The sequence below is a fragment of the Trichoplusia ni genome, chromosome 5, assembly GCF_003590095.1.
Source record: "Trichoplusia ni isolate ovarian cell line Hi5 chromosome 5, tn1, whole genome shotgun sequence".
Lineage (NCBI taxonomy): Eukaryota > Metazoa > Arthropoda > Insecta > Lepidoptera > Noctuidae > Trichoplusia > Trichoplusia ni.
Window position 1 is genome coordinate 13,304,296 of NC_039482.1, and position 25,864 is coordinate 13,330,159.

At 33.8% G+C, this 25,864-nt stretch overlaps 1 protein-coding gene across 5 annotated transcripts in view; it reads right to left on the reverse strand.

The window, feature by feature from the left end:
• Positions 1-240: 240 nt before the first annotated feature.
• The window catches only part of LOC113494567, a 65,084-nt gene continuing 39,460 nt past the window's right edge, over positions 241-25,864 (reverse strand). For 2 of the 5 annotated variants that reach the window (XM_026872959.1, XM_026872960.1), the window contains 5 exons: positions 5,342-5,509; positions 4,174-4,357; positions 3,536-3,772; positions 2,607-2,762; positions 241-2,200 (listed from right to left, as the gene is read on the reverse strand). In XM_026872959.1, the coding sequence (XP_026728760.1) occupies positions 1,962-2,200; positions 2,607-2,762; positions 3,536-3,772; positions 4,174-4,357; positions 5,342-5,509 (984 nt within the window). In that variant the 3' untranslated portion in view covers positions 241-1,961. Of the gene's footprint in view, positions 2,201-2,606; positions 2,763-3,535; positions 3,773-4,173; positions 4,358-5,341; positions 5,510-9,837; positions 10,752-25,864 lie in introns of those variants that run through there. The other 3 variants (XM_026872961.1, XM_026872962.1, XM_026872963.1) reach the window with 2 other exon arrangements.

Here is a 25,864-nt window from a genome sequence, read left to right on the forward strand (position 1 = left end):
GTTCTCCTTTACTATGAACGAAAGATTTTTTTGCAGACAAGACTGGAAGACGGTCGACTGTCCATCGCCCATTCCCATTCTCATGTTAGACTGGCGATGTAAACAGGCCGTTTACTCATTCCTGTTTCGTACCGCCTTGATTTTTTTAAACGCATATAAAATATACGATAATATTTTAAACTAAACTCGTCTCTTATCGTTTCAACTTTAAGGGGAGGTATTGATTCAAATAAAACGCAATTTCAAAATAAATATTAGTTTATATCTCTCATTTTTATAATTTCTACAATACATATATTATTATCATCACTTTATTCTTACTTAATCAGATATCATATGGAATTCAGTTTTAAAAACTAACTTTTAACGCAACTTACAATTAAATTCTAATAAAATTGACAGATAAAAGAATCTAAGAAGACTAGTAAACTTTATTGGGCACAGACACACATTTTTACATCAAATGGGAACATCGTAGCAGCCGAATCAAACTAAAAGATAACAGAACATAAGAGTACAAGTTACTTTTTAATTAATTGAAATTATGGTACTTTTTCTTCACACTTTTATCCTTACGTCAAGTTAGGTAGTGTCTAGGTACTTAATTTTCATTGAGAGTATAAAAAGGCTTATAAAAAACAATAGCTGAAGGCTTATAAAAAAAAATAGCTAAATAAAAAAACAGTTGATTTCTTTTCTAATATTTATAACATTTAAAATATGTTGAGACTTGTAAAATACTTTGATGACGTTGCTGCATTAGTGAATTAAAAAAGATGAATACGAAGTTACATCGTTTTTTTTATTTAATGAAACATCACATAGTCTGGTAAATAATAATTACAGATTATCACAATCATTATCATTGTTTAAAAACAAATGTCTATGGCGCTGTCATTTATGGTTCGAGTAATTCCCGCCAAAATACATGAAACATTTTAAACTTTTATCTTTCGCTTTATAATGAACTACATCTCATATGAGTAGGTAAGGCACTGATTATGTTATATTTTTACAATCACACAGAAGACTTGTCGTTTTATAAATCTCAAAATAGGTTATTTATTGGTCCCACAACGACTTTCATGAACTTTTTGTAGTCATGGCGTGGCTTAATTTTTAGTGTTTTATAACGAAGTGAAGGCAATCCTAGCTTAAAAATAACCTATTGTACTTGTCACTACATGGCTTTTTGTTTTAGCAACTGTCTGTACTTATAACAATATTGAAATATAATAATTATTATTCTTATTCTATAGTGTGTCATTGGTCTATTATTGGTGCATCTTCTAGTCTGTTTAGAAATCCCTAATTGCTGTTGTGTTGAACGATAACACAATTTCATATGTTCAGAATGCGTTTGGCTCAGCTGCGTATATTCAGGATTATTGTATTTTAACTTCCCCACATCACAAACTCCCTTCAACAAATAAAGGAACAACATTGTTCGCGTGAAGTCTGGCCTGAGTAAAGCATCTTTACTTACTACTATTTATGGTAGGTATAAAAGGTATTGTTAACAATTATTAAGGTTGTAGTTTATGTTACACATTATGAGTTCTCAGTATAATGTCTTTATTGGAATGCGAAAAGCTATTTACATTTGGAATTATCGTGTCAAAACAGCTGTCCTGTTGTTAGAAGCAGGATGCGTCAATTACAAGCAGAATTCCAAATGCAATGATTCATTGGTCGTCTAGTAGTGTTAAATTATGGAAACAGGATATTTATTACTCATTTAACAGTTCATCTTTGTCAAGACCTTTTAATACAAATTACGTAATATGTCACAATAAGGCAACTAACACACTGGCGACCGATCAATCGCGTGTCTCATTTGCCTACATTTGTCTTTTTTGTCTTACGATAGTCAAACTACGTTTGTCTTGAGTGACATCACCGCTACATTAACCTATAATTTTAATAGTCTACCTACGTACTAGCTAGAGCGGGGGTTGTGTTCAATCCGGGGGCTCCTGGTGCGAGCAGTGTGGGACAGGCGTGGGGGACGACTTGAAGGCGCGCGGGAACAGGGACGAGTAGGAGGGGGGCGGCTCGTACTCCGGCGGGGAGGGGGGGAGCGGCTGCGTGAACAGCTGCTGCGACGCCGCCGTCACCGTCACTGTTGGGGACAGGTCGATGCATGAGGGCGGGATGTTGATCGGCGTGTCTGATGGCTTCGAGCGTTTGCAGCAGCATTCTGAAAGTACAGAAGTTCAATGAATAAAACATCTAGACAAAAATATTGACTGCAATAATATATGTGCAAGCTTGTCTCTATATTTACCGAGTTAAGTTATGTTAAAACTGAGTGCTTTTTTTATTTCAAAAGGTGACGATAAGTAACAAGTCGATGTGTGAGTAATCAATACTTATTGGTAGTGACCTATTTTTCATTTAATTTAGGCCTTGTTTGAAGTGTAAATATTTTCAAAACACTGTAATCATATGGGCGGTAATTCTAAACAAAGCTTTAGGTGTGCCATTTGTGTACAATAGGACGAACTCTTTGTCTCTTTTACGTCTTGTATCTAGTATCAGCTCAAATTCCAACAATCAGTCTCGTTTAAGCAAATCTGCCTTTTTATATAGTAATTGTTACTCACCCCAAGCCAGACAGAACATGAGTATAGTAGCGCAGACCAGCATGCCTACGACCAGATAGCTCCAGGGCCCGTAAGGTTTCAGCGCCGCCGCGAACTCCATAAACGCATTAGATGTCTTCTCACCTTCGCTGATCTTCACTGTAACCGTCAAATCACCTGTTACCAAACAGTTCTACGATGGAAATGCAGTTTTTTAAGCGGAAATAAGGAGTAGGTTCCTTTCAAATATATTAATTTCGAGTAAACGTTGTTTAGGCAAATGGTGCATAAGAAAATATCTGGTTATATAAAAAGGGGTATGCAGGACCAACCCAATATGGCGAAAAACTGGTCAAGCCGTTTTGGAGGAGTTCAATACAAACAGCGCGACACGAGAATGTTCTATATTAGATGAGGCTACTATTTGGTTATAGAGTAAAATCTTAAGAAAAGCTTATTACCGCTTTGAGCTAAAAACTGTTACATTTTGTCTCCATTAACTGTACAGTTCAGGGAAATTGTTATGATAATAATTGATTCGCAATTGTGTTGATGATTTGCCCACAGTTGAGGATGTAAATTAAACAAACAGGTAATAAGTATATTGTTTGTTTGGATTAAACTGAATGAGAATGTAATGTTAGTGTTATGGGAAAATTATTACTTTATGGTTATGGTCGGGAAATATTTCTCACAATCTAAATAAAACAACTCATTATTTTTCTTTTCGAAAGTAGTCAGAATTTAGTCTAAGTGGCTCGTAGCTTACTACTAAAATTATCAGGTGTGCTTTTTTTTTGCAAAATTTTTAACTGATAATTACTCAGTAATACAGATATGAATTTGAAAAAGCATCGGTCAGGGCCAGTATTTTTTAATCTTCATTCACACCACAAGTCTATAACTTTTTTATAATAATTTTGGCCTCAAACAGCAAAACAAAAACTCACTAATAACTGAAGGCTTCGTCATTCCATCAGGTTGGTCGAGACCTAGCAACTCCTGGTTCCTGGCAGCGAACCTCCTCAATAGCTCCAGCAGTGGGGGGTCGTGCCTGTGGGAGCAGGCGCTCGGGTCCTCGTCCTCACCACCCGGGCAGTGCCGCACCCCGTCACAGACCAGGTACGAGGCGATGCATAGGCTTGTCACACCGCACACGAACTGAGAGTCGTTGTTGCAGATTGCTCCTGAAATTGTAATGAGGGTAAGTTAGTATTTTGTATGTAATCAGTTGGGGTAATGGCCCTATCTTTATCTAGCCCACTGTGCCCCAGACAGTGTGGACAGAACAGAACAGAGAATCGTGGAAACGTTTCTCTCTTCTGGGTCTCATGGAACCAACCCGCGCGGTAGGCGGTTAGATTAGCGGTTCATAAATATAATAATGAAGAAGTTCGTAGATTCAATAATATTACTTCATAAATTTCTTTAAGTGGTGTCGTAGATTAATCAGAATGAGAGTATTTAGCGGTAGAGAAAATCACGAAAATCAGTATTCCGACTCTTTGTTATTTAATTAATAAGATGGTGTTTCACTTTGACTTTGAAATTCCCAAGTACATTAAAATTTTTGGTTGTCCCAACTTACCACTGTTGACGGCGGTAACCACAAGCCTCAGTTTTTCGGTGTGCTGGTAGGGGGAGGTGGGGGGGTTCCACACGATTTTCAATTTGGAAGGCAGGAGCTTGGTGCCGGCTCTAGCTGCCACTGCTGCCGCGTTTCCGCCGCAGAGGTTAAGGCGCCACATCGGACTTTTTGCGTCACCAATGTACTGGAAAAGATGATAGGGAAAATTAAATTTTGCGTTCGAAACGGAATAATTTATAAAATACACTGATTTGCGTTTGTTGAGCCAGTTCAAGATACTGAGTAAGTTGTTTGTCTACATCGGTAAAAGTAAAGAGAAATTGTATTAGCTAGCCCATTTTTTTTCCTCAGAGGCTAATTAAGAAAAAAGACCTAGACTAGACCTGTCACCGGAAAACCAGTAAAAATGTTGAGGACTAAAATTTTTACTACAGACTGCGATGAAATCCCTTTAAGTCAATGACGATACCTTTAATTATTTTGTTCGACCGTCCTTAACCTGAAATCACTGGTCCTCTGAGTGCATGTACTGTTATTTGTTTGTGAACGCGTGGGATCCATTAACAACGGGTACCAAGTATGGAAGAAACAAGATGGCTGACGATTGAGAACATTTGACTTCAATTAACCCGAATATTCTTGTAATACAATAAGCGAACCATCATGCTTCGTTTCCGCTGGCACATTTCTTCAGAGAACAATACTACTGAAGTCATTAATTAAAAAATAATTAAGATTTGAATGTCATCATACGGTTGTGGTTTTCGAACAATGATTTTGGATCTCACGGAGATTTTACAATAATTTGTTTTTAGATCAAGATAAGCAGTAAATATACAATCTTTTACTAAGCGTATTTAATCATTTTAATTATGTTGATCCATAACATCTAGTAGCATCAATTACCTTAGCATGATGCATAAATAATCAAGTTATCTAGACATCGTCTTACACCTGACCTTAATTAGTAGCATAAAAAACAACCGACTACTGCTCATACGTCTTAGTTATTCTTCTTTTTGATTCAAGTATAGACCGGTAGACGTTTGCCTCATTTACCGCGACATCATTCATATGCATTCACCATTCAATTCTTCAGTTCTTTCGACAGTAGCCACAAAATAGAAACTAGGATCAGTTTCAAGTTAAAAGTACTTAAGATGCTTACAATAAGCAGCTTGCAGGAGTCAGTGCTGTTGTTGACGGGCGCCGATTGGTCGGTAGCGGTGTCTTGCGCGTGCGCAGCGGTCCGCGCGCTCCACTTGCGGCCTAGCGCACCTGCCGCCGGAGGTGCCTGGAGGTCCGTTATACCTCTCTCCCATTCTGCTAATGACTCCTGGAAATAAAGATAATTGTATATTAATTAAGTGTAATATGAAAGGTAAAGATATAGTGGAAAAGTAGTATTTTATTTATAGATGTGTTTTTCTTTACAATTCCATATCCCAAAGGGAATTTACTCGAGATATCGATACATACAACGAGAACGAAAACGATGTCTGTGAAAAGAGAAATAGAGTTTCCAAATATTCGCATAATTATTGCCGAAAATGAAATGCGTAAAAAAAATCTTGCATGTATTTTTTGCTTTGTTCAAGAACATAAAATACAAAATTTATCTCCAAGGAACTAATTAAAAGTAAATGCCGAGACTACACCTTGCGTCATAGATGTCGTAAAATTGACGAGAATTTCAATATCCTGCCAAGATTGTTAGCATGTTACGTTAGTGTAATATCACCTGTCAACAGTGTAATAATAAAATAAAGACGGGAGAGTTGACAACTGATGCGCTTTTGTTTAAGATAATACTCTGATTCATTGAAGAGGCTTGTGAATGGTAATTTCTAATGTTATTAACGGATATACGTTTTAATAGAGGTTTTGTCACGAAAATTCGCAGTTCTTTTTATAATTTGGTATTAGAAATTTAAGAAAAGATAACGCTTTATCATTAAATCTATACTGAAGGGTCATCGTAGCAGTGTATGAATTTCTGTTGAGTTGGTGTATGTATTTTAATTCAGACATTGCACCTATTTTAACGCCTTTTTCGTGAAGCTTTTATAACCGGTCAAGTGCAAGTCGGACATTGAAGGCTGTATACAAATAAGCTAACGAAAAATAAATCGGTTAGTCGAGAAATCAATTTAAGAGTTTTAGCGGTCTGGATTTTACATATTTATTCACGATTTCGTTCACGAAAATCTCTTAATTAGATCTAGATTTTGGTGACTCAAATATTTTCTTAAACTGTTAACAAAATTTTCCGTTCGAACATAACAATACAGTAAATTTGACTCACATATACCGTCGACTGCTCTCGTTTCAAAGAATAAGGTAATTAAACCGTTGTGACTACATCTCATTTTAAATTAGGTAATAACCATAAACAATTATTACTCAAGGCGGTAAATGGGCCTATTATAATAAAGTTGCTCGTAAAGCAACAAAACGTTCGAAATTGTGTTTAGTATTGAGTTTCTGCATTTTCATGAGAACTGCTCTTTCATACCAGATTGCTTTTCAAAAGGTAAATGAGGACTGAATTTCAAATTGAGGCTTGTCTTGACTCAGCGGGATTTTCCGAAAGAAGATTATTAAGGATTACTTACGAAAAAAATACTAAAACCCATTTTTAAAATCTGACATAGTTTGAGAAAGCTGCATTCACGTTGAATCAAAATCAAACCCAAGTACCTAACAGTCAGGTAAATAACGTAACTGTATCAGTTAAATAAGTGTATTAAAACAAGCATGTAATTAAAAATTCGAAAGAATATTTTACCATCTGGATTGTTCAGTCATTCATGACAGAAACAGCCTAACAAAAAAACTCGCAAATATATAAACACATCAAACAAGGAGTAATCTCGTAATAATACGAGAAACAAATACCTAAGTAATTCCAAATTGGACGAAAACAGTCTGAATACAAACAAAACCTCTAAATAAAGGCGATTTCTACATCCAAGCAAGCAAGGAGTCTACCACTACCTGTGAAGTACTATTGCACTTGTCGAAGAGGGACATCGCTATACTATGTGACATGTGTAGTGCGCCATCCTTCTTCCACAGCTATAATATATATTCCTCTATCTCATGGTAGAAGGATCTCAGTACTCAGCATATCCAATGCATACTTGATATAAAACTCATCGCTGCCAATCGTACGATTTGGTCTAGACATAAATATTTATAACGTTTACCAACATACGATGCCTGAATTATAAAAATCTATTGTGTCAGTACTGGGCTTGCATTCTTTAGGTTAAGTTCGTATTTGTGATTTTATTGTTGTTGTTTTCGAGATTTATGGTAAGATATCTAATTATAAAAATATCGTATCTGGTATCGCTTGTGATTTTCCTAAGATTCATTGGAATATCTAAACGAGAAATTGCCAATCAATCACTTCCGACCTGAGATAAATATTATTCGAAAACTTTCCTTGGTATTTTTTGGAACAAACTGGTCTGAAGATAGCCAGAAAAGTGTAGCAACCTGTATAGGTAAAAGGTTAAATTCTGCCTTAAACGCAATCACAACGTTATCTCGAAATCTTGTATTTAAAAGTACTGAAGAGATGTTTAATAAGTAAGAATCTTTGATAGCCTCTGCCAGTACAGCTTCGGAAAGGCAATTTAATTTATATTCTGCGTATGCAAGGCCGTATATTGTAGACATCTGTGATATAAATTAAACATAGTAACACAATGATCTTAAACATTTGTAAAATCATCACAAACGAATTCCTTAAAAATCTGGAAAATTTTGAACAACTTGTGGTGGAAATCTCCTTGCTTCGAATATAATCAATCATTTATTTATGTAAATTCAACAATTTTCTCTCGAGTCACATTTTTTACCTAACGATTTAAGTTCTCATACTGAAGACCGTTTAAACGTCAATCTATTCTAACCTCAAAAGAAAAATCGATCTCGTAAAATTTCACAGCTCCATAAACTACAAAAATGGATAAAAATTGGAAACACCAAAACAATAGGTGTTATGTTATGGAAACTTTAACAATGGGATCTCTTACCCAACTAGTCTGGTAACAGGCATGTGTTGCACATAAAAGGTAGTTAGTTAACAATTAAACCATTGTCTACGGTTACTGAGCTGAAAATCTAAGAATGCGTAACCTAGGCAGGTTGCCTGTAACTATGGCAATGCAAATGTAGGTTGCGATTTTTTCATATTTTGCTGAGTATTGCTAAAGTTAGGTATTGTAATGAAATTGAAAGTTACAAATTACTTAACAAAATTGAAAGTGACCAATTACATTTTCCATCAGATACGTTTTTTCCGAGGATTATGATATTCAAAGTTCGTGCTTGAATTTTATTTAGGATCTTCAGACATTTAAGTTCATATAATACAAAAAATTCCAAATAATTAAAGCATCAACATTTATGTATTTGACAGTTACGAAAGTTCTTTCTCATATCAACGCCATCGCTCTAAATAGTCTAAATTATAACCTTTACAATTGTAGATAAATTTGCCTGTAGATAAACAGTGTACAGTACTGTACAGTTAATACTAATACGATCCCCTCTCAAACTATTCCTGTCCGCTCTAAACCGCATTACTCTATTATCCCTTGAAGCATGCCACAAACAATGGCTTCCTAAGCGGGTGTGAATTTAATTGCATCAGTGTTGCATGTGTGTAGGAAGCGAGTTTACATTACGTACGTGTGTTACTTAACTAGACGGCGCGTAAATTGATGGCTGATATGAACGTTCCTGGTTTATAATTGTTAAAAAAGTATAGTTTTTTTTAGTGTGTAAGGTGGATAGATTTTGTTTCATAGATTAGTTTTATGTTGTCGCATAGTTAGTGAGCTGGCTTGAATTAGAACACAACCTAATAAGATGGTATTTTCACTTTATCTTGGAAAAACATGTGAGGAAACCAGCGTAATTGAGAAAATTAAGTCAAGATTGTAAAGCGACGTCACAGCGTTATTGGCGGATGAAATTCGGAAAACAGGTCTGCATCAACAATACAAAAAAAAAAATTACATCATCGTTTACAAACTCCAAAAATAGGCGATCAATTTAATCTTGGCAACTTAAACGTGACCGCCCCTAAAACCAAATCGTGTAAAGCGTGCATAAAGTTTCTAATTACCAAAGCATGGACTATCAGGCCAAGCAATTAATTAGTCTACGGAGACCTATAATCATATCGAACCGTTTAATTTCGCCATTAAGCGCGTTGATTAATGATAAAAGTTATTACATTCATAAAACATTATTACTCTTGACTAATTGGCTGGTTACACATCCGGTTAGGACTTGACTCGGAAACTAAACAATGTTTCCTGAATGACAAAGGCTATTGTTGCATAGAGGTAAATAGATGATTAAGGGCCGATTTTTCAATCGCCAGATAACTTTTATTCGACGAATAAGTTAGACGTTTTGACAGCTTTTGTTTAAAAAATATGTCAAACGGCCATATTTATTCCTCGGATAAAAGTTATTTGACGATTGAAAAATCGAGCCTAAGTTCAATAAATAATTATTTAAAAGAAACTTAATACCTAGACCTAAAGCTGGATCTTTCAATTTGTGTTTTTTGGTGCTTGTGTAACTTATTTCATACTTTTATTTATGTGATATTTATATATAATAAGAAAAAAATGTTACCTGCTGAAGAATCGGTGCTATAGTATAGTTATATACACGTAATAACCATTCGATTTCGTCGATAATCGTTAAAAACATTCATCCATTTTCACAAGCTTTCACTTTTTTATAGCATCAAGTAAAATAATATTTACCGTATTAATACTTTACGTAATTTCCACCAGAGACCTGTTTTTATAGTTTCCCAGTTAAGATCTTATCAACTAGATAACTAGCTATAAAATATAAATGTTATTATACAACAATTTGCTCATTCTGTCTGACTCATTGCAGAGCAAAGGTTATATGTCAGACAGAAAAGGAACAACCATTGATCAATATGTTTACTTACACGTAATAATGTAGAGTTTTGTCATTCATAGATCAGGCAATGTAAGACTTGAGGTCGCAGCATATAGGTCACCCGGCCACAAGTATATAGATGCAAATTCTCATTTCTTCTATTTTTCATAAACTTTAAGAAAGCCTTTCTTATAAAAGCCCTTTTTGTAAAAGTTACTTGGTAAACTTTTAAGCTAGGATTTGGTCTCGCAAAACAGTACTCACAAGAAAATGAATAGAAAATTAACTGAAAATTACTTGTTTATTAGGCAGTTTTACTCTTTCAAGTCAAGCAAGAAGCAAATTGTGAGGGGAACAATAAAGTTTATATTTATTATTTCTAGTGTCCTTTCCTCTCGTGTAGACTAGCCGAAGGGTTCAACTAAGAACGGAACCGTCGTTAATCACACATGTCATGTAATAGGGACATTAGAGGTACATATCATAAAAGTTAATCGGGTTGTCACGCGCTCCTAGCGACCTTGCTAGCCCTTCACCTAGACACAGTTAAGACAGTTCTAGTTACATGCATCATTTGTTAATCTAGTTCTCAATGTTAGCTATAAAACTTAATAAAAGTTCCTTCTTAGTAAATAATTGTTTTTTGAGTTGATTCTTTTCAAGCAACTTCAAAAGTAGAAGGTTTATGTTTCATTTTCCGTATCTTGTTTACATGCGCTAAATTTTGTAAATGTTAAGTAGGTACTCCTGCTTTTCCCTAAGTAAAATCTAAGAAAACCTGTACATTACATAATTTATTAAACCTCATAATATACACATCAGAAAATCTTGGAAATAATTATTTATACATTCTCCATAATTAAATATAACCACTTATCATGAAGATTTATTGAACTTTTTACATCATTACACAAATTGTTTAATTAAGTTTGTTTAGATAATTTCCATTTATAATTGACAGGTAACATGATTATTTACAAGGGTACTGTCTTAGTATTACATGAAGCTATTATTCACAAGTCAAGATTTTTTATACCTGAAACAATTAAAAAATAGTTGTCATTATAATAATTTTTTACCCGGTCGACAATTATATAACGCTGGAATGCTCATAACGTAATATGATTATTGTCCTGCACCCAAAGGGTAAGAATGCCACCGTATTATGAGTCAACGCTGTCATTCTATCAGTCAGGCTGTAAATTATGAATCGTGATAGCTAGCCAAGTAGCCAGTTGGAATTTTTTCAGATTATGTATTTCTGCTGCCGCTCTCACAACAAATACTAAAGATACAGGTAAAGCAACGTTTTTTTTTAAAAAACGATTACCGTACTTTGGAATTTATGTAATCCTTGTTTAGCTGGGAGTTTCACAAACGTCTAAGTCACAAATGGAAAGACACCTAGACTCAGGCCACGCATTCGTGTATCGTCGCGCACTCGGCTATCCGTGCATTATCTTTATTGACAAAAGCTTTACTTATTCAGGCAATAGCAACTTTATAGATGAATAAATATGATACCTGGTAATGTAGATAGATATTAATCTAAGTACAAATCTGACTAATAAGAGTAAATGGGTATTCCAAGGTAAGGTCTAACTAAACAGACGTGATCGGTTCCGTACTATGACGCCTTAACGCGGCTCAGATACCATTGTGGGAGCGAGATGGAGGTATACAATGCGTATATTAGCGTCACGCTTACACAGAAACAATATTCCTGGTATAAGAGCTTATAGTGTTGTAGTAAGTGTTAGTGCGTTGAAGGACCTTGGGCTCAAATCCTAACATTTCCATATAATAGAATTTCTAGAAACCCAATGGCGTATGCATGGCGGCCATTCTATACAACTGAATGCTTTAGCATAATGTTCTTGGTAAAGGATATTGTGTTTATCAATGGACGCATGCATACGTTAATAGATGCATTGTTTATTGATCATATTATTATTTTAATGTAAAGTTGTGTAATTTAATTTTCAATCATAGTTGTTTTAACTGTAGTAGGAAGATCTGAAGGAAAAATAAGATGGCTTTCTGACATTACCGTAATGGAGTACAGTCGTGACATTTTTTAAAGTTTTTTATTAACTAAGATCTCTTAAAACCTAAATTGATTGATTACATCTTACTTGGTTAGCTAAAAGAAAATTTGCGTTTTTCCTTGTTTTGTATTGATTGACCATCGCTTAAGCTGTGAACGGAGATATTATTAATATTATGCAATAAATCAGATTGTTGCACGAGTAACAGTTATGAAAGAGGTTATTTTGCCCTTGATTTTATTTCAGACGTTGTTTTTAAACGCAAATTACTATAATATAAAAACTCAAACAAGAAAATTCAAAACGGACATGAGGATGTTGAATACGTAGGTATACATAATAAATGTAATTTAAAGATCTGTGCATAACATCAAACTGCATCTAGAATTCTTTATAAAATCTTTTAACAATACAAGGGCATTTTATCTAGACCAAAAACAGTAGGTACACTAGTCCAAGGCTATTAAACCCTACAGTTAATATGAAACCTAGCTTTATAAGCCTTTATAATACGTATAACCTGCAATCACTCGACCTCAACTCGACAGAAAAAAAAGACACGTGACATAGACAATGTGACATGATTAGTGGGGTTGCATGTTCATTTGTAATCTGTGATTTGACATAATGATGGCGGCTTCTCTACGGGTGGCAGCACTGGTAGCGGTGTTCTTAATTTGAATTTCGAAGGACAACGCTCATTTTCATTCTTGCGTAAGGCTTAAGACTTCTTGCTTATATTTAAAATGATTGTAAGTTAATAAGTTTCTCTCGTTTTTGTTTCTTACTTTAACCACGTAAAGAGTTTCTGCAAATACTTCCATCATGTTTTTCAATAATATTGGGTTATTTTTAAGTTGGAATGTAATTTCCTTATTGAATTTATGACAGTTTTAGTCATAGCTTTGGCTTCCGTTTACAAGTATTTCTATTTTATTTCGTTACATTAATTTTCCTTTAAACTTCATATGAACCATTAGGACTTTTAAAATTATACCATTAGGTAAAGGCTTGATGGGAAGTAAATGACATTAGCTAAAGAAGCAAGTAGTTAACATAAGTACCTACCTACATATTTGCCTAGCCTGAGTGCTTAAAAAGTGATAAAAAGTAGCAATTAGTATTGTTATTTAAATACATTTTATAGGTTGAGGAAAATCTATAACAATGGGCTTTGTATGGTTATCAATAGGTCATTAATATTTCCCTCCCGTTCTACTAGGTGTGGAGTATAATAATAAACATTTTCCGCGCAAGTATTATATTACATAACAGGAGACTTAAAGCCTCTAAAGGTATTCTATTAATTGTGGAAGCGAGACGCAAAACAACGCTCATGTAGTTCCATCTCGCTTAAACAGTAGTCTTATTTGTATTCGTGCAATTATCAACTAATATTTTGACTGTATACCTACCTAATATGTATTTTACTTCCTACTTTGATATTGTCAGAAAAATAACTTATTTTTCAATATTAAATGGAGATGTTACTAAGGCTTAAAGGCGGACATGGCTATTTTGCTTAGATTACTTTTACCATCATTTAACGATAAAATTCTGTCTACTGCAAGCAATTAAAGTAAAAACCAAGTCACAAAAGGCAATGTTTGGCGCCGTCATCACTTTTAACCAAACAGGTTTAATTTAACAATCAACCACACATATATTCTTAACAAGCTTAAGAAATTCAACTTTAAATGTATCGAGGTAGCGGTGAATTTCATTCCAAAGTGATCCCAATATTAAGCTGTTGATTGTACAAGCGAATTGAAAAGACTAATGACAGGCAGATTTTGTATCAAGGATGTTAGTAACGGTAATATTGATGATTAGTCGAAATGAGGGTACGCAAAAATAAATACTGTACAGTTAGGTGATTATTGGCGATAAAATAGCGTGTTTACTGTAAATAAGGTTAAAAACTTAATTTCTTTTTTATGTTCTCTCTCTAAATGCTTTGCTCTTAAAAATACAAATCTGGCAGAATAAATCCAATCAGCCAGACACCTAAATATGGTTTCAAGACACATTTATAGGTTATGTCGACAATAGCTCGCTAGTATATCACCAGCTTAATACTGGTCAAACAGATGGTGTTTACCATAGACAACTCCATGAGAGGAGTGACGACAACGCGACACACCCACAAAACATAACCTTGTCCGCATGACATAATACCTTATGTTTCTAAGTTCTGACCGTTGTGACGTCAGGACAGTAATTAAAGATATTTTATTATGTAGGTACATAAGGAAGTTATAACTTGCTACTAGATTTTTCTATAGTTATGTTACGTAGAATCGGTTTCTATTTTCCTGAAGTTTGGTGAAGTGAATTTTATTGGTGTGGAAGTTTATAAATCATTTGGTTTATGGTATGAGTAGGTCTTATTATAATTATTTAAGTACTTAATTAATTATGTTCTATTTCGTTCAATTCCTTGAATATACATATATTAGTAATAAAGTACAGGTTAGGTCATAAAATTGTTTTGATTTTGCAGAATCTAATAAAGATTTTTTTACTGTGCAGGGAATAAAATTATATTAAAATAAATTTGAATCATTATTAAGTTAACGAAATATTGCAAGTTTTTTTTTAATCCTTATTTATTCATTTTTAAAGAAATTTATCACTTATACAACTATGCAATATGTTCCTCATGTCTGTATATTATTAATTCCTTCTCTTAATCAGTTATTACATTCGCCTGCATAGCAACAAACATGGTTACGCTTTATTTGCCTAACCAACCAGTTTGCGGAGTGCCGGTGTGACATAAATTAAGCAACAATTGACGAGTTTATTGTGAAACGATTTCATATAATTAGCAATTTGATATGAAACCTTGTTCAACATATTTCATTTCAAGATTCAGACATGTTTCTTCACGAACGAGAGAACAATTATTTTTTGTTGGAAATTATACACCAAAAAAACCGAAATAAAGCTCTCAAGCAGCATTTATGAATACTAATATATCTAGATAGCCAGTATTCACAGTTCATTGATATTTGACTTTACTAGGCAACTGATAATTACTAATTCGGTAAGGGGGAACCCCAAACCTTCGATATTCAAATTTCCAAAATATAACACTTTAACAAAACCACTAGTCATAGTCTAAGATAATAGATTCATAACGGAATGCATTCAATAAATTGTTACAATTCATAGTAAAAAACTAACGCAACTTTACATTTACATTTTTAACGTTAATAGCAACTATTTAATCGTTCTTATTAAGTGTTACTTATAGAAATAATACGGTATAAATCACACATGTCTTTTAAAATTTAAGTGTGTTTAACCTAGTAATTATCTCTTGTGAAAAAGTTATGGAAAACATGGTGACGAAACCAACACACCAGAGATTTTTTGCAGTGCAATTTAATATCTGTCACCAAGTTGAAATCCAAAAGAAAAGAAAGAAATATTGGAGAATACACACTGGGCTATTTTCTTGTTACAATCCCATCACGTATCTATTATTAAAAAACCTGTAGACCAGGATGAAAAATGATAATAATTAAAGAAAACCACTCAGCACGTAAGATCGGCTCTGCTCAGCTCAGCCCAGCGATATAATTAAATGATTTAAACGACGAAATTAATCAAAAGTAGTAAAAAAATAACATATCTATCGTTAAATATTTAGGGCCCCGAGCATCTTGAATCGTACCTGTATGAACAGGGCCGGATCCAGGGGTCCCGAGGCAACAAGGGAGTTGGGGCCCCCTTGTTTCAAGTTAAAGTGTTGTAGGAGCTTTTTTTTAGATGCCTACTTTGGTGGTCGCCCCCTGGTCATAGTGGGCCCCTAGGCACTGGCCTAAAGTGCCTTATGGATAATACGGCACTGTGTACGAATTTACTTCTATCTATTGGCAACTTAGGGCAACAGCAATAAAAAAAGTACTCATTTTAAAGCCCTGTGTAGGGAAAACTTGACTTTTTAGCACCTAGCGCTAACACGTCCTACCTAGAATTGATCGATGGCCACCTCAGCTATGTAAACAATCAGAGAGGTCGTCTAGACCATTAGTAAATTAACCTGTCTCTTCACTGTTTACTTATGACTCGTAGTTTAACTTAGTTAATCTAACAAAGAGGTTTATTACCTGATATTACTGCTTGTGGCTAAGCGTATAATCTCGTCGAAAAGTCGAGTCATTTAAAGGTAATTAAATTATAATTTACTTCTCGCAGTATTGAAGTTAATTTATATTTTTTATAATTTTATCATAAAAATGTTTTGATGTTTTTCAATATGAGAGATTCTTATTTTTTTTTCTTCCATTCATCTATAATACTCGTCATGTCAACATTCTCGTAAGCAATCAACCTCTTTTTCTCATCTTTTTCTGCATACATTTCTCATTACTTTTATATTCGTATCCTTCAATCCACCAATCAATGAATCAAGTAAGTTTTGAGGTCCAGTGGTCAACATACCTCTCCCAAATTGCGACACAGCGCCCAGATTCAAGTGCCACGATTATACCAAATATCGAAAACAAATTATCTCAGACGCATGACGCAGTTACCTTACGTTTCCATGACACAATATAGATTGAATCCTTTGTGTTGACACAGTATTAACTGGTTTCTGACAGGTAGGCGTTCGACAGCCATAAGCCGGCAGATTTCAGAAGGTCACCAGACTGTGGACTTTTCATTCATTCAAAAGAGGTTTTAATTTGGCCGGATTTCGCAGTAGGCGAGGAATGTCATCATATTTACGTAGTTATTTAGATTCCAACTAGTTTCTACTTGTATTTGTGTTGAATATTAAGTTTTATTTGTAAGTCACGATCTTTGATTTTTGCGAAGGGAATTGAGTTGGATTTACAACTAAATATGGCGATCAAAAGCCGCTCGGCCGTTTCATTTCAGTTAAAATATAAATTAAGAACGTCATATGCTCAGAAATACTTGTTCTAGATAAGTTATTGTGTATTATTAAATTGATTGAGATTCATGATGTTTCGACGTGATTGTCACACTTGATTCGACTACTTATAACTTATAAGCAGATGCCTGTATCAAGTGCGTTTATAACCGGACGTAATCGTATTAAAACCATGCGCTCCTGACGTATGCTTACAGTGTAATTGGATATTAATGACACATATTATCTACTTTACATTAACTCGTCATTTGCGTGTCAATCAGCTGACTGTTAACCATCCATTATTACTGAGAAACCTACACTTTGAATTTTATATTGTCACCGGCTTATCCTGCAAGTTTTTTGCATATCGTAGAAATAATAGACTGTTCTTTTTTTGCGAGATTATCAAGTTACCAGTTTATTTACCACGTTTTCACGACGTTCAAGAAATTTTGGTAAAATGCTGTGAACGTATAAGTCCACAAATGGACACAAGCTTCCTGGACAAAATTTGTCTGTCTTAATACTAATGTAAAACAATAAAAAATACCAAATCACATATACCACCAAACAAAAAATCTTCTCAAAGCCTTCTTTAATATTATGCAGCTTATATGTACAAAGAATTTAGTTAAGCTAGAATATAAACCGTCTTACGCAGAACAGTCCTCAAAATAACCAGTTAATAAAAATTAACATAACAATAACGATTTACAAAGAATAGTGAAAGTTACGAAGATACGGGTTTCACCTACTTCTGCTGATGTGGTGTCATTGTTGTTAATTTGTGATCGGTAGAAATGTGTGTAAGAAGTGTTGTTGCTAATAGCAATCAATTGTTTATTGTTTTACGTATGTGCGAGGGAGTATTTGACCTTATAATTGTAGTTTTCTACAAATAGGTATCGAATTGAAATTAATGTGGAGAAAGAAAATCATTTTCGTACGCTTTCAATTTAAACATTGAAAATACACTGAAAGCAATAGTTAACACGAATAAAATATTATCTGCGTATCTATAGAATGTACGTTTCTACTCAATAGAAATATAAACAATAAAGTGAACTTTGAGACACGCTTAATTGCGACAAAAAGTTTCAAACTGTGAGAAACACGATACTATGACCAATTTGTGAGGAATTGCGTTGTAACTCATACTACTTGCAATTATATCTTGCAATCTGGACAGATTTTTTCAGGATAGAATATTTAAATTTGTATATTTATCAAAAACAAGGTTACAGAAAAAAATCTATTTTGGAATTCAAATAAAGAAAGTGTACATTTATCACTATAGCAAGTGACAATGATGTTTATTAATTAAAAAGGAAAAGAGTACAAAACTATGAAAAAGTTAAAGAAAAAACTTCATTGTTTTGGTAACTTACGTATTTGGCACGTGGAAACATACCATGTGCATTTTTTATCTATTTTGTTGGTTTAGTTACGAATATACAGGAAATGTTACATACAGGTCTGAAGAATAAGGTGCCTTGTAGTACCGTATGTTTAGTATCCAAATGTAGTACATACCTGAAACAATGAAACAGAACAGTTTAGAATAATAGAAAAGATAATATTTTATTACAATAAATTTTCAAAAATAATCCAAATCCCAAACAGTTTCATATGTATTTTGTCAAAATTTTACACAAAGCAAATTCTATACCAACAAACGTAACTTTATAAATACATTCATAAAAACATTGTTGTTGTTTGTGCGCCATAAAAATAACATAAAAATCTAATAGCGGTAACTATAGAAACATATCTATAATAATTAATTCATAGCTACAAATATTGATCGATTTCAATTAAACTAGTTGTACATTGAAGTATAATTGTCCATCAATGTCGTACGTGACTGTAACTAGCATAGATGACCAATAACTTTAAAGATTGTATTTATTCTAAAAGATGTCTAAACAAAAACAACCGATGACTCAAATTCGAAAATCAGTTATTTGAATTAAGCACTTCTGGGAGTTCAAGATATAATGGACATTGCCCAAATTAAGGCTTCATCGCTTCCGAGATGATCTTACCGCGGGCGAGGAAACGGTGCAACTTACTGCCTGCCACGCTATCTTAGTCTTTGAGCGACTATAGGATTCATAAACTCATAGTGTACCTAATATTAAGCGAGAAGGATTCATATTCCTTTATTTTTAGCGGTTTACTTATGCGTATTTATCGGGATGGCCCGACTAAGTTCGACTTAATCATGAGCTGATACGGTACTAAATAATTTTGAGTTCCGTACTGTTTTGCTGTTTTCTCATTTTGCAATAAAGAATAGTCTATCTTTTATCTATCTATCCATCTATTGAGACAAAAATACATTGAAGAACTTCGGTCAACCTTTTTTGTTTAAAGCTGGTTAGTTACTTGTCTTGGAAATTACGTTAGTTCGTGCATTAACCGCCTTATCTATTCATAATGATGAATGCCAAACGTTAAACTCTTTTGAACTCATTACGGTTTATTTTTATCACGACTTAGTTCATTTCGAGTTAAATATAACTAATTACTGTACAGATAAACTCTGACCTTTACTGAAAGTATTTCACTGTGTTTTGCGGTTTGTAGTTCAAATAATTTGTTTTTAGTTAGTCTGGCCGAAGAAAGGTATCTTATTAAAAGTCAATGGGTTTGGAATTTCAAAATGATTACATAAAATTTCTGTGATTTATTAATATTTCTAAAGATTTAATTTGATTGCAACGTAATTATAAGTTGCAATATATCTTGATATTTGTTGAGTCTTGGGAATCAATTTTCAGTCATCCCTCTGCTGAGGGATAAACTATTGCTCCTTTATTTTACTGCATAAGCACTTTTCAATTACTAAACTTATTTTGTGTCATTATTCAGAACTGTTCACAGCCTTCGGCCATTCATGACTGATAGGTACCTACATACTTACAAATACTCAAAAGCGTGTGAATTTTCAGCATAAACAAATATTCAGATAGAGAACAAGAAGATGCACTGTTGAAACAATTTACGCGAATTGCAAGACATTACAAGACTTGAAACCTTGCGACATATCATGTGAATTGCGGTCTGCTGTGCGCCGGCGCAGGCTCAAGGCTCCTTCAATTTGCTGAGTGGAGCAAGGAAACCTTCTTAGAACGCGAAGATAGCCTCTTTGTTACTCCCTCAAATGGCTATCTAAGTTACTAAGAATAGCTCTTGAAACTGTACGACTGTAGTAAAGTTTTATAGTACCTAAGTTAAGATTAAAAAAGACATTTGTTTTTTTTTCTATTGTATAAATTTTAGCCCCAGTGTGACTCTTTCTGAGTGATTGTAAAAATATTAAGAACAATAAGTGTTAATAATCAACTTCAGCTTCGTTTTCCTTTTAATCTCGCTTGCTGTTATTTATTTCATTTTTTCTTATCCTAGAGGGCTTCACAGAAATTCAGTAAGGCTTAACTCAAAAATCTTTGATCGGTTATTTGTTTTGATCAGTACATAAGTTTCCGCTTACAACTGCCAATAACGACTTCATTTCTATGTCTTAGCGTCAACAAATAAATGAATTATAATTGTCAGGAAACATTACGAGGTAAGGTTAACTTTTATCTTGATTTAATTATATCTGAGCAATGACAAAGCTTTTCCTAGACTAATTAGGTCAAAGATAGTCTTTGTTAAGTCGAAGGTAGCTAACTTGAAACCAGTATTTTCAGTACTGTCCCATCGGTTACAAAACTGGGATTCTTGATAATCTTGAATCCGGGATTACCCTTCTATTATACCTCCACAATTTTTTTAAGTATAAGGAATGTAGTTTTATCAATAAAGAATGTATGGTGTGTGCTGGTATTTTAGGACTATAAGGCAGAAATATGACACTGGAAAACAAATCCTTTTGTCTCTAGTCAAATATGCAAGTTTTTCTTAAATTAATTTCCATTCGATTCCATATGACTTGAATGCTATTGAGTTGTCAACAAAACTGCTGTCCCAACAAAGTTGGCAAACTCGGTCAAGTTCAAAGTATGCGTGATGTTTGCGGCGTTCGCTTTTAACGGAAATTTTATAGATGCATTATTCAATAAGCGATAATTTATTGCGCATTTTAATGTATTGCAGTTAACTTGAAAGTACAGATTAACGAAGTACAAAATATCGCAAGTCAAAACGGTTCAAATCTTTTAATAGACCATTAAAAGTTTTGATCCTTTTCTGACTCGTAGCACTAAAAAAAAACAAAATGCCTACTGGAAAATTCTGAAACAGTATGGAGTGTTAAATCAATTTCAGAATTTCAAAAACGCAATCCTTAATTATTTTCCAAACGAAGTTATGTAATAGTGTGTATTTTACCTTAATTAAACACATTATTAAGCTTAAGGCGAAATCCTTCATCTACATCAAAACGAGTTTCTCTCACTTTAAAGGTTATAAACTCATATCCGTTTTAAATTATTATAAATATTTTCAACATTGATCAGAATCCATAAGACGTAATCAATATGTCGCATTGCTTTTCAACAAAGAGTATACCTGAACTATTCAAGATTGACGCAAAGCAAAAAGTAGCCCTTAGCTGTCATTCTGTCTATTAGATACTACTTAGCTATTGTCAAATGATAAGTAGGGACAAATAGATCTTTTTCCCACATTTTTATTCACTCATTTTTCTTGTTTGTTTGTCGTTCCGGTTGGATTTTTACAACTCAATTTTGAGACACTTGCCGATAAGCTAGCAGGATGAAATTTTCAGGGTAGTTTCAAACCCGATGACAATGCATTTAAAACAATAAAAACGGCTGGACCGATTTTGATAAAGTTTGAATGAGGCGACATTTAAAAACGTGGGTTTTCATATGTTTCAAATCTATTTTTAAAACTTCATTTATCAAAGTGCGTGTTATTATGAGGTAAAGACCTTTTTAATGTATGACGGAAGATTCAGTAAATAGAAAAGAAACAAAATAACTGCCGATAATATTTGTTTTGACGTGAACAAATCAAATATTTTCCATGTGTTAATAAATTGATAGGACACGTTTCTTCAGAATTCTTATTAATAGTTTATTTAGAGCCTTACTGTAACTTTGAATTGGTTTTTTTTTTGGAAATCGTTTTCCTTACATCCTGTATAGTATACTTATGTTTCCCTTATCTATACTAATATACTATATAAAGCTGAAGAGTTTGTTTGTTTGTTTGAACGCGCTAATCTCAGGAACTACTGGTCCAAATTGAAAAATTCTTTTTGTGTTGAATAGACCATTCATCGAGGAAGGTTTTAGGCTATATACTATCACGCGGCGACGAATAGGAGCGAAGATACGATGGAAAATGTGAAAAAAAACAGGGAAAAAGGGTCGTGAGCAAACGCTATTTTTAATAATATAATTAAGTTTTACATTTAAACAAAGGTTAGGCTACAAACAAGTGACGTCATATATTTCGCAACTACCCACCCGCCTTCGAGAATGTCACCGACCTACCATTCGCTCTCAGTTCTGCCTTCATGGATGCAAATGACATTTCTTTCTGACACATCACGTGAGTAAGGCTTGACGTCTCCATACATGTGACCAATTAAATCAGCATTATCACGAGTAAAAATACCACTTGTCTGCATAACCTTTTCCTTACCATTTTGGAGCGGCTACCACGTTCACAGGATTCAAAATACTATCGCTTTATCAACTTTAATGTTCGACATAGGCGTAAAAGTGAAACATAAAGACACACGTCATTTCGTATTATGTTAACAATTCCTGTGTGGTTCTAGTAACGCTATATTCGCGCGTCTTATCGGGATAGCCCGACTTGTTCCAGACCTAAACGCAATCCTTAATTACGAGCTGATGCTTCATCGGCGGGGTCGCGAGTTAGCTCCAAGTCTTTTCGGGCTATCCTGATAAATAAGAGTGAAAAAAAAGTATTAAATAAATAATTATGAATCCTCCTCACAAAAAAATGAGTTTTATTAAACATCTTGTAGTAATATGTTTGACGTCACACGGATCAAGAAACAAGTGCAGGTCAATAACACGAGGACATCTCATAGTTCATGCCTGTTCATAGTTAAGTAACTGGGGCCTTTGCCCGACCATCTACCCTGTATAACCTTGGTATATGTGTATACTTTAAGTAGTTATAGTATGATAGCTACCACGCTATAAAACATGACTTTTTTGCGTCCCTTTATTTTTTGTTCTTCACTCAGTAATGGGCACGTAACTGGCAATTCGTTACCATACCCGACCACAACGTCAATAAGTTGTAGCCGTCAAGCTCCTTGCTATCTCTGTCATTATAAAGGGGTTAAGTAGAGAAGGACAGACGTGAACAAATTAAAGTTACGCTTTCATATGGTTAAATATATGTTAAAATACAGACCTAAAGACCAAACGAAGATTCTATTCTATGTATTTTTTACAACCCTTCGTCACGAGCCCCGTAAGTATTGCAAAGGACTATTAAAGCTATAGAACTTCATTTTTAAGCAATATTTAACCCATATGAATACACTATATATTGATTTTGAAATTATACCACAAATACTAAGGCGAAAGTTGTTAAAGGTCCTAAAACTTTACCCTATTTCATTACGTCATAGCAATCTGTATAAGTTTATATATTTCCTTCACCACTCTCGACGATATAAACTATTTTTATGATAAATAAGGATATGAAATATATAAACACTTTAGTAAGTAATGTAAACAAACTACGTCATAAGATTTCACCATCAAATCGCCGGCGGCTGTCAGCCACTTTCTCGTTACACACGCTGAGATATTTTGATTGATTCATTTTAGATAGTATTGCTTACAATAAATAGATTGAAAATGAAAGTAATGTGGGCGATATTTCCTTTCGAAAGGTATGAGTTCACTTATTTTTCAGAGGTAACTAAGACACGTTGAATGAACCGTGTCTCTTTGCTTTCAAACTAGCTGTTGCCCGCGAGCTCGCCCGCTACGAACCGAGAATGCTCCCATAGGAATAATCGGGGCTGAAAACTATATGTGTACAGTAAGTTTCGTCTAAATCCGTTCAACAAACATCCATACATACAAATTTTCTCGATTATAAATTATTAGAAGGATGTTAAACAGTTTTACTGCAAGTCATATATCAAGTTGATAATTAATATTTCATGAGTTGAAGACCATTCATTCTCGTCTGTTTTTAATTATTATAATAATGACAGGAGCAATAAAAGTATTTTAATAATCAAAGAATAAAAGAATAATCTTTACTTTCAACAGAAGAGTATTGACTTATAGCTATCACATTTTACTTCGTTAACCCCTATTGAAAGGTTAATAATGAGTGCTTCACAGTTGAACTAACATTAGCATAATGTGACTATGGTATCTTAATGGTAGTTACATTGTTATCACCATAGACTTCGTAAAAAATAGACAGTAGCAAGTACACATTTTCCTTGTTAAGAATAGAATTCAAATAGAAAGCAGTCATTCAATTCTATCATTCATTGTGCTTATGATTAAAAAAAAACTTGACAATTGAAATGATCTCTAAATTTATCGTCATAAGTTCAATTTTAAAGAATAAGAAGTCATTTTGTCAGAATTAGTTTTTTTTTACCAGAAATTCGGAGCAGAGGGAATTCGATGTTGTTGATTCTGTTATTATTTAACGTAAAATAGCAAGTTTATCTTACTAGTTTTTTATTTGAAATTGGTTTGTATGTTAAAATCCAAAAAGCCTAAACAAAATATCGAATCTAAAACTGTTTACACTGCTTAATGTTTAATATATTTGTTAAGTTTAGTTTTATGTACCGTCTATACATTCTCAAGTCTACGTTCACCATCATAATGATGACAATAAATGATCATTTAAACAGGTGCGTGGTCACGTGCGGGTTACGTTGTAATGTAAATAGTGTTTTCTAATAGCAAATAATACTGAACTACAATAGAAATATACGTAAAACCTATTTAAAACACTTAAAAGAAATAACCTTCATTCAATTTATTGTGAAAGTCTCTAGAACTCAGTATGTGATAACTATTCAGGTGTAACTATTACATACATATAGGTGACAAATTTATGACCGTAACAACATTATTAGCTTAAATTCTATCTTTATTTTTAGTAATTGTTCTTATAGCATCAGCAGAAATAGACCATTTGTGAAAAATTCAAATGCGTAGACATCACGCTGTATTACGTGAACTGTGATAGCTAGACAGTTAAAATATTCACTGGTTATGTATTTTCGAAGGTGGTGTTACGATCTAGTCAAATACGCAGGGTGTACGTGGCCAGAAATCGCGAAAGATAGAAAGTTCTGGAAGAGAAAGGGGGAGGCCTTTGCTTGCGGGCCTAGCAGTGGGATCTAAAACAGGCTATTTTTATTTATTTCAAAGCTATTTAACGTTACGGTTACAAATTTGTTGGGGAGTGAAAAATAAATTTGACTTCGAGTACCCTCAGGCCTCAAGGATAATTGTCACTATCCGAATATTTTTTAGTCTATTTGCACGCAACCATCAGCTTCACTCGATTTTTCCCGATTCGTTTAAACATGACTTAACATCAAAGGTCGTAAAATAACTTAGAACAATGACCTCACACAAGCGATCGTATGGTCATTTCAATTCTTAGGTCATCAGCCCATCCTACTAGCAATAACAATAACCTACTTAAACGCAGAATATTAATAAGCACTTGTTTAGATTTTACTCTGCTATTAATGTATTTGTGATAGGTAAACATGAAACAAACGGAAGGCTCTTTACATGCAGTTATAATAGCTATTGTTTATGCATAACTTGATTGACAAATCTTTTGTTTT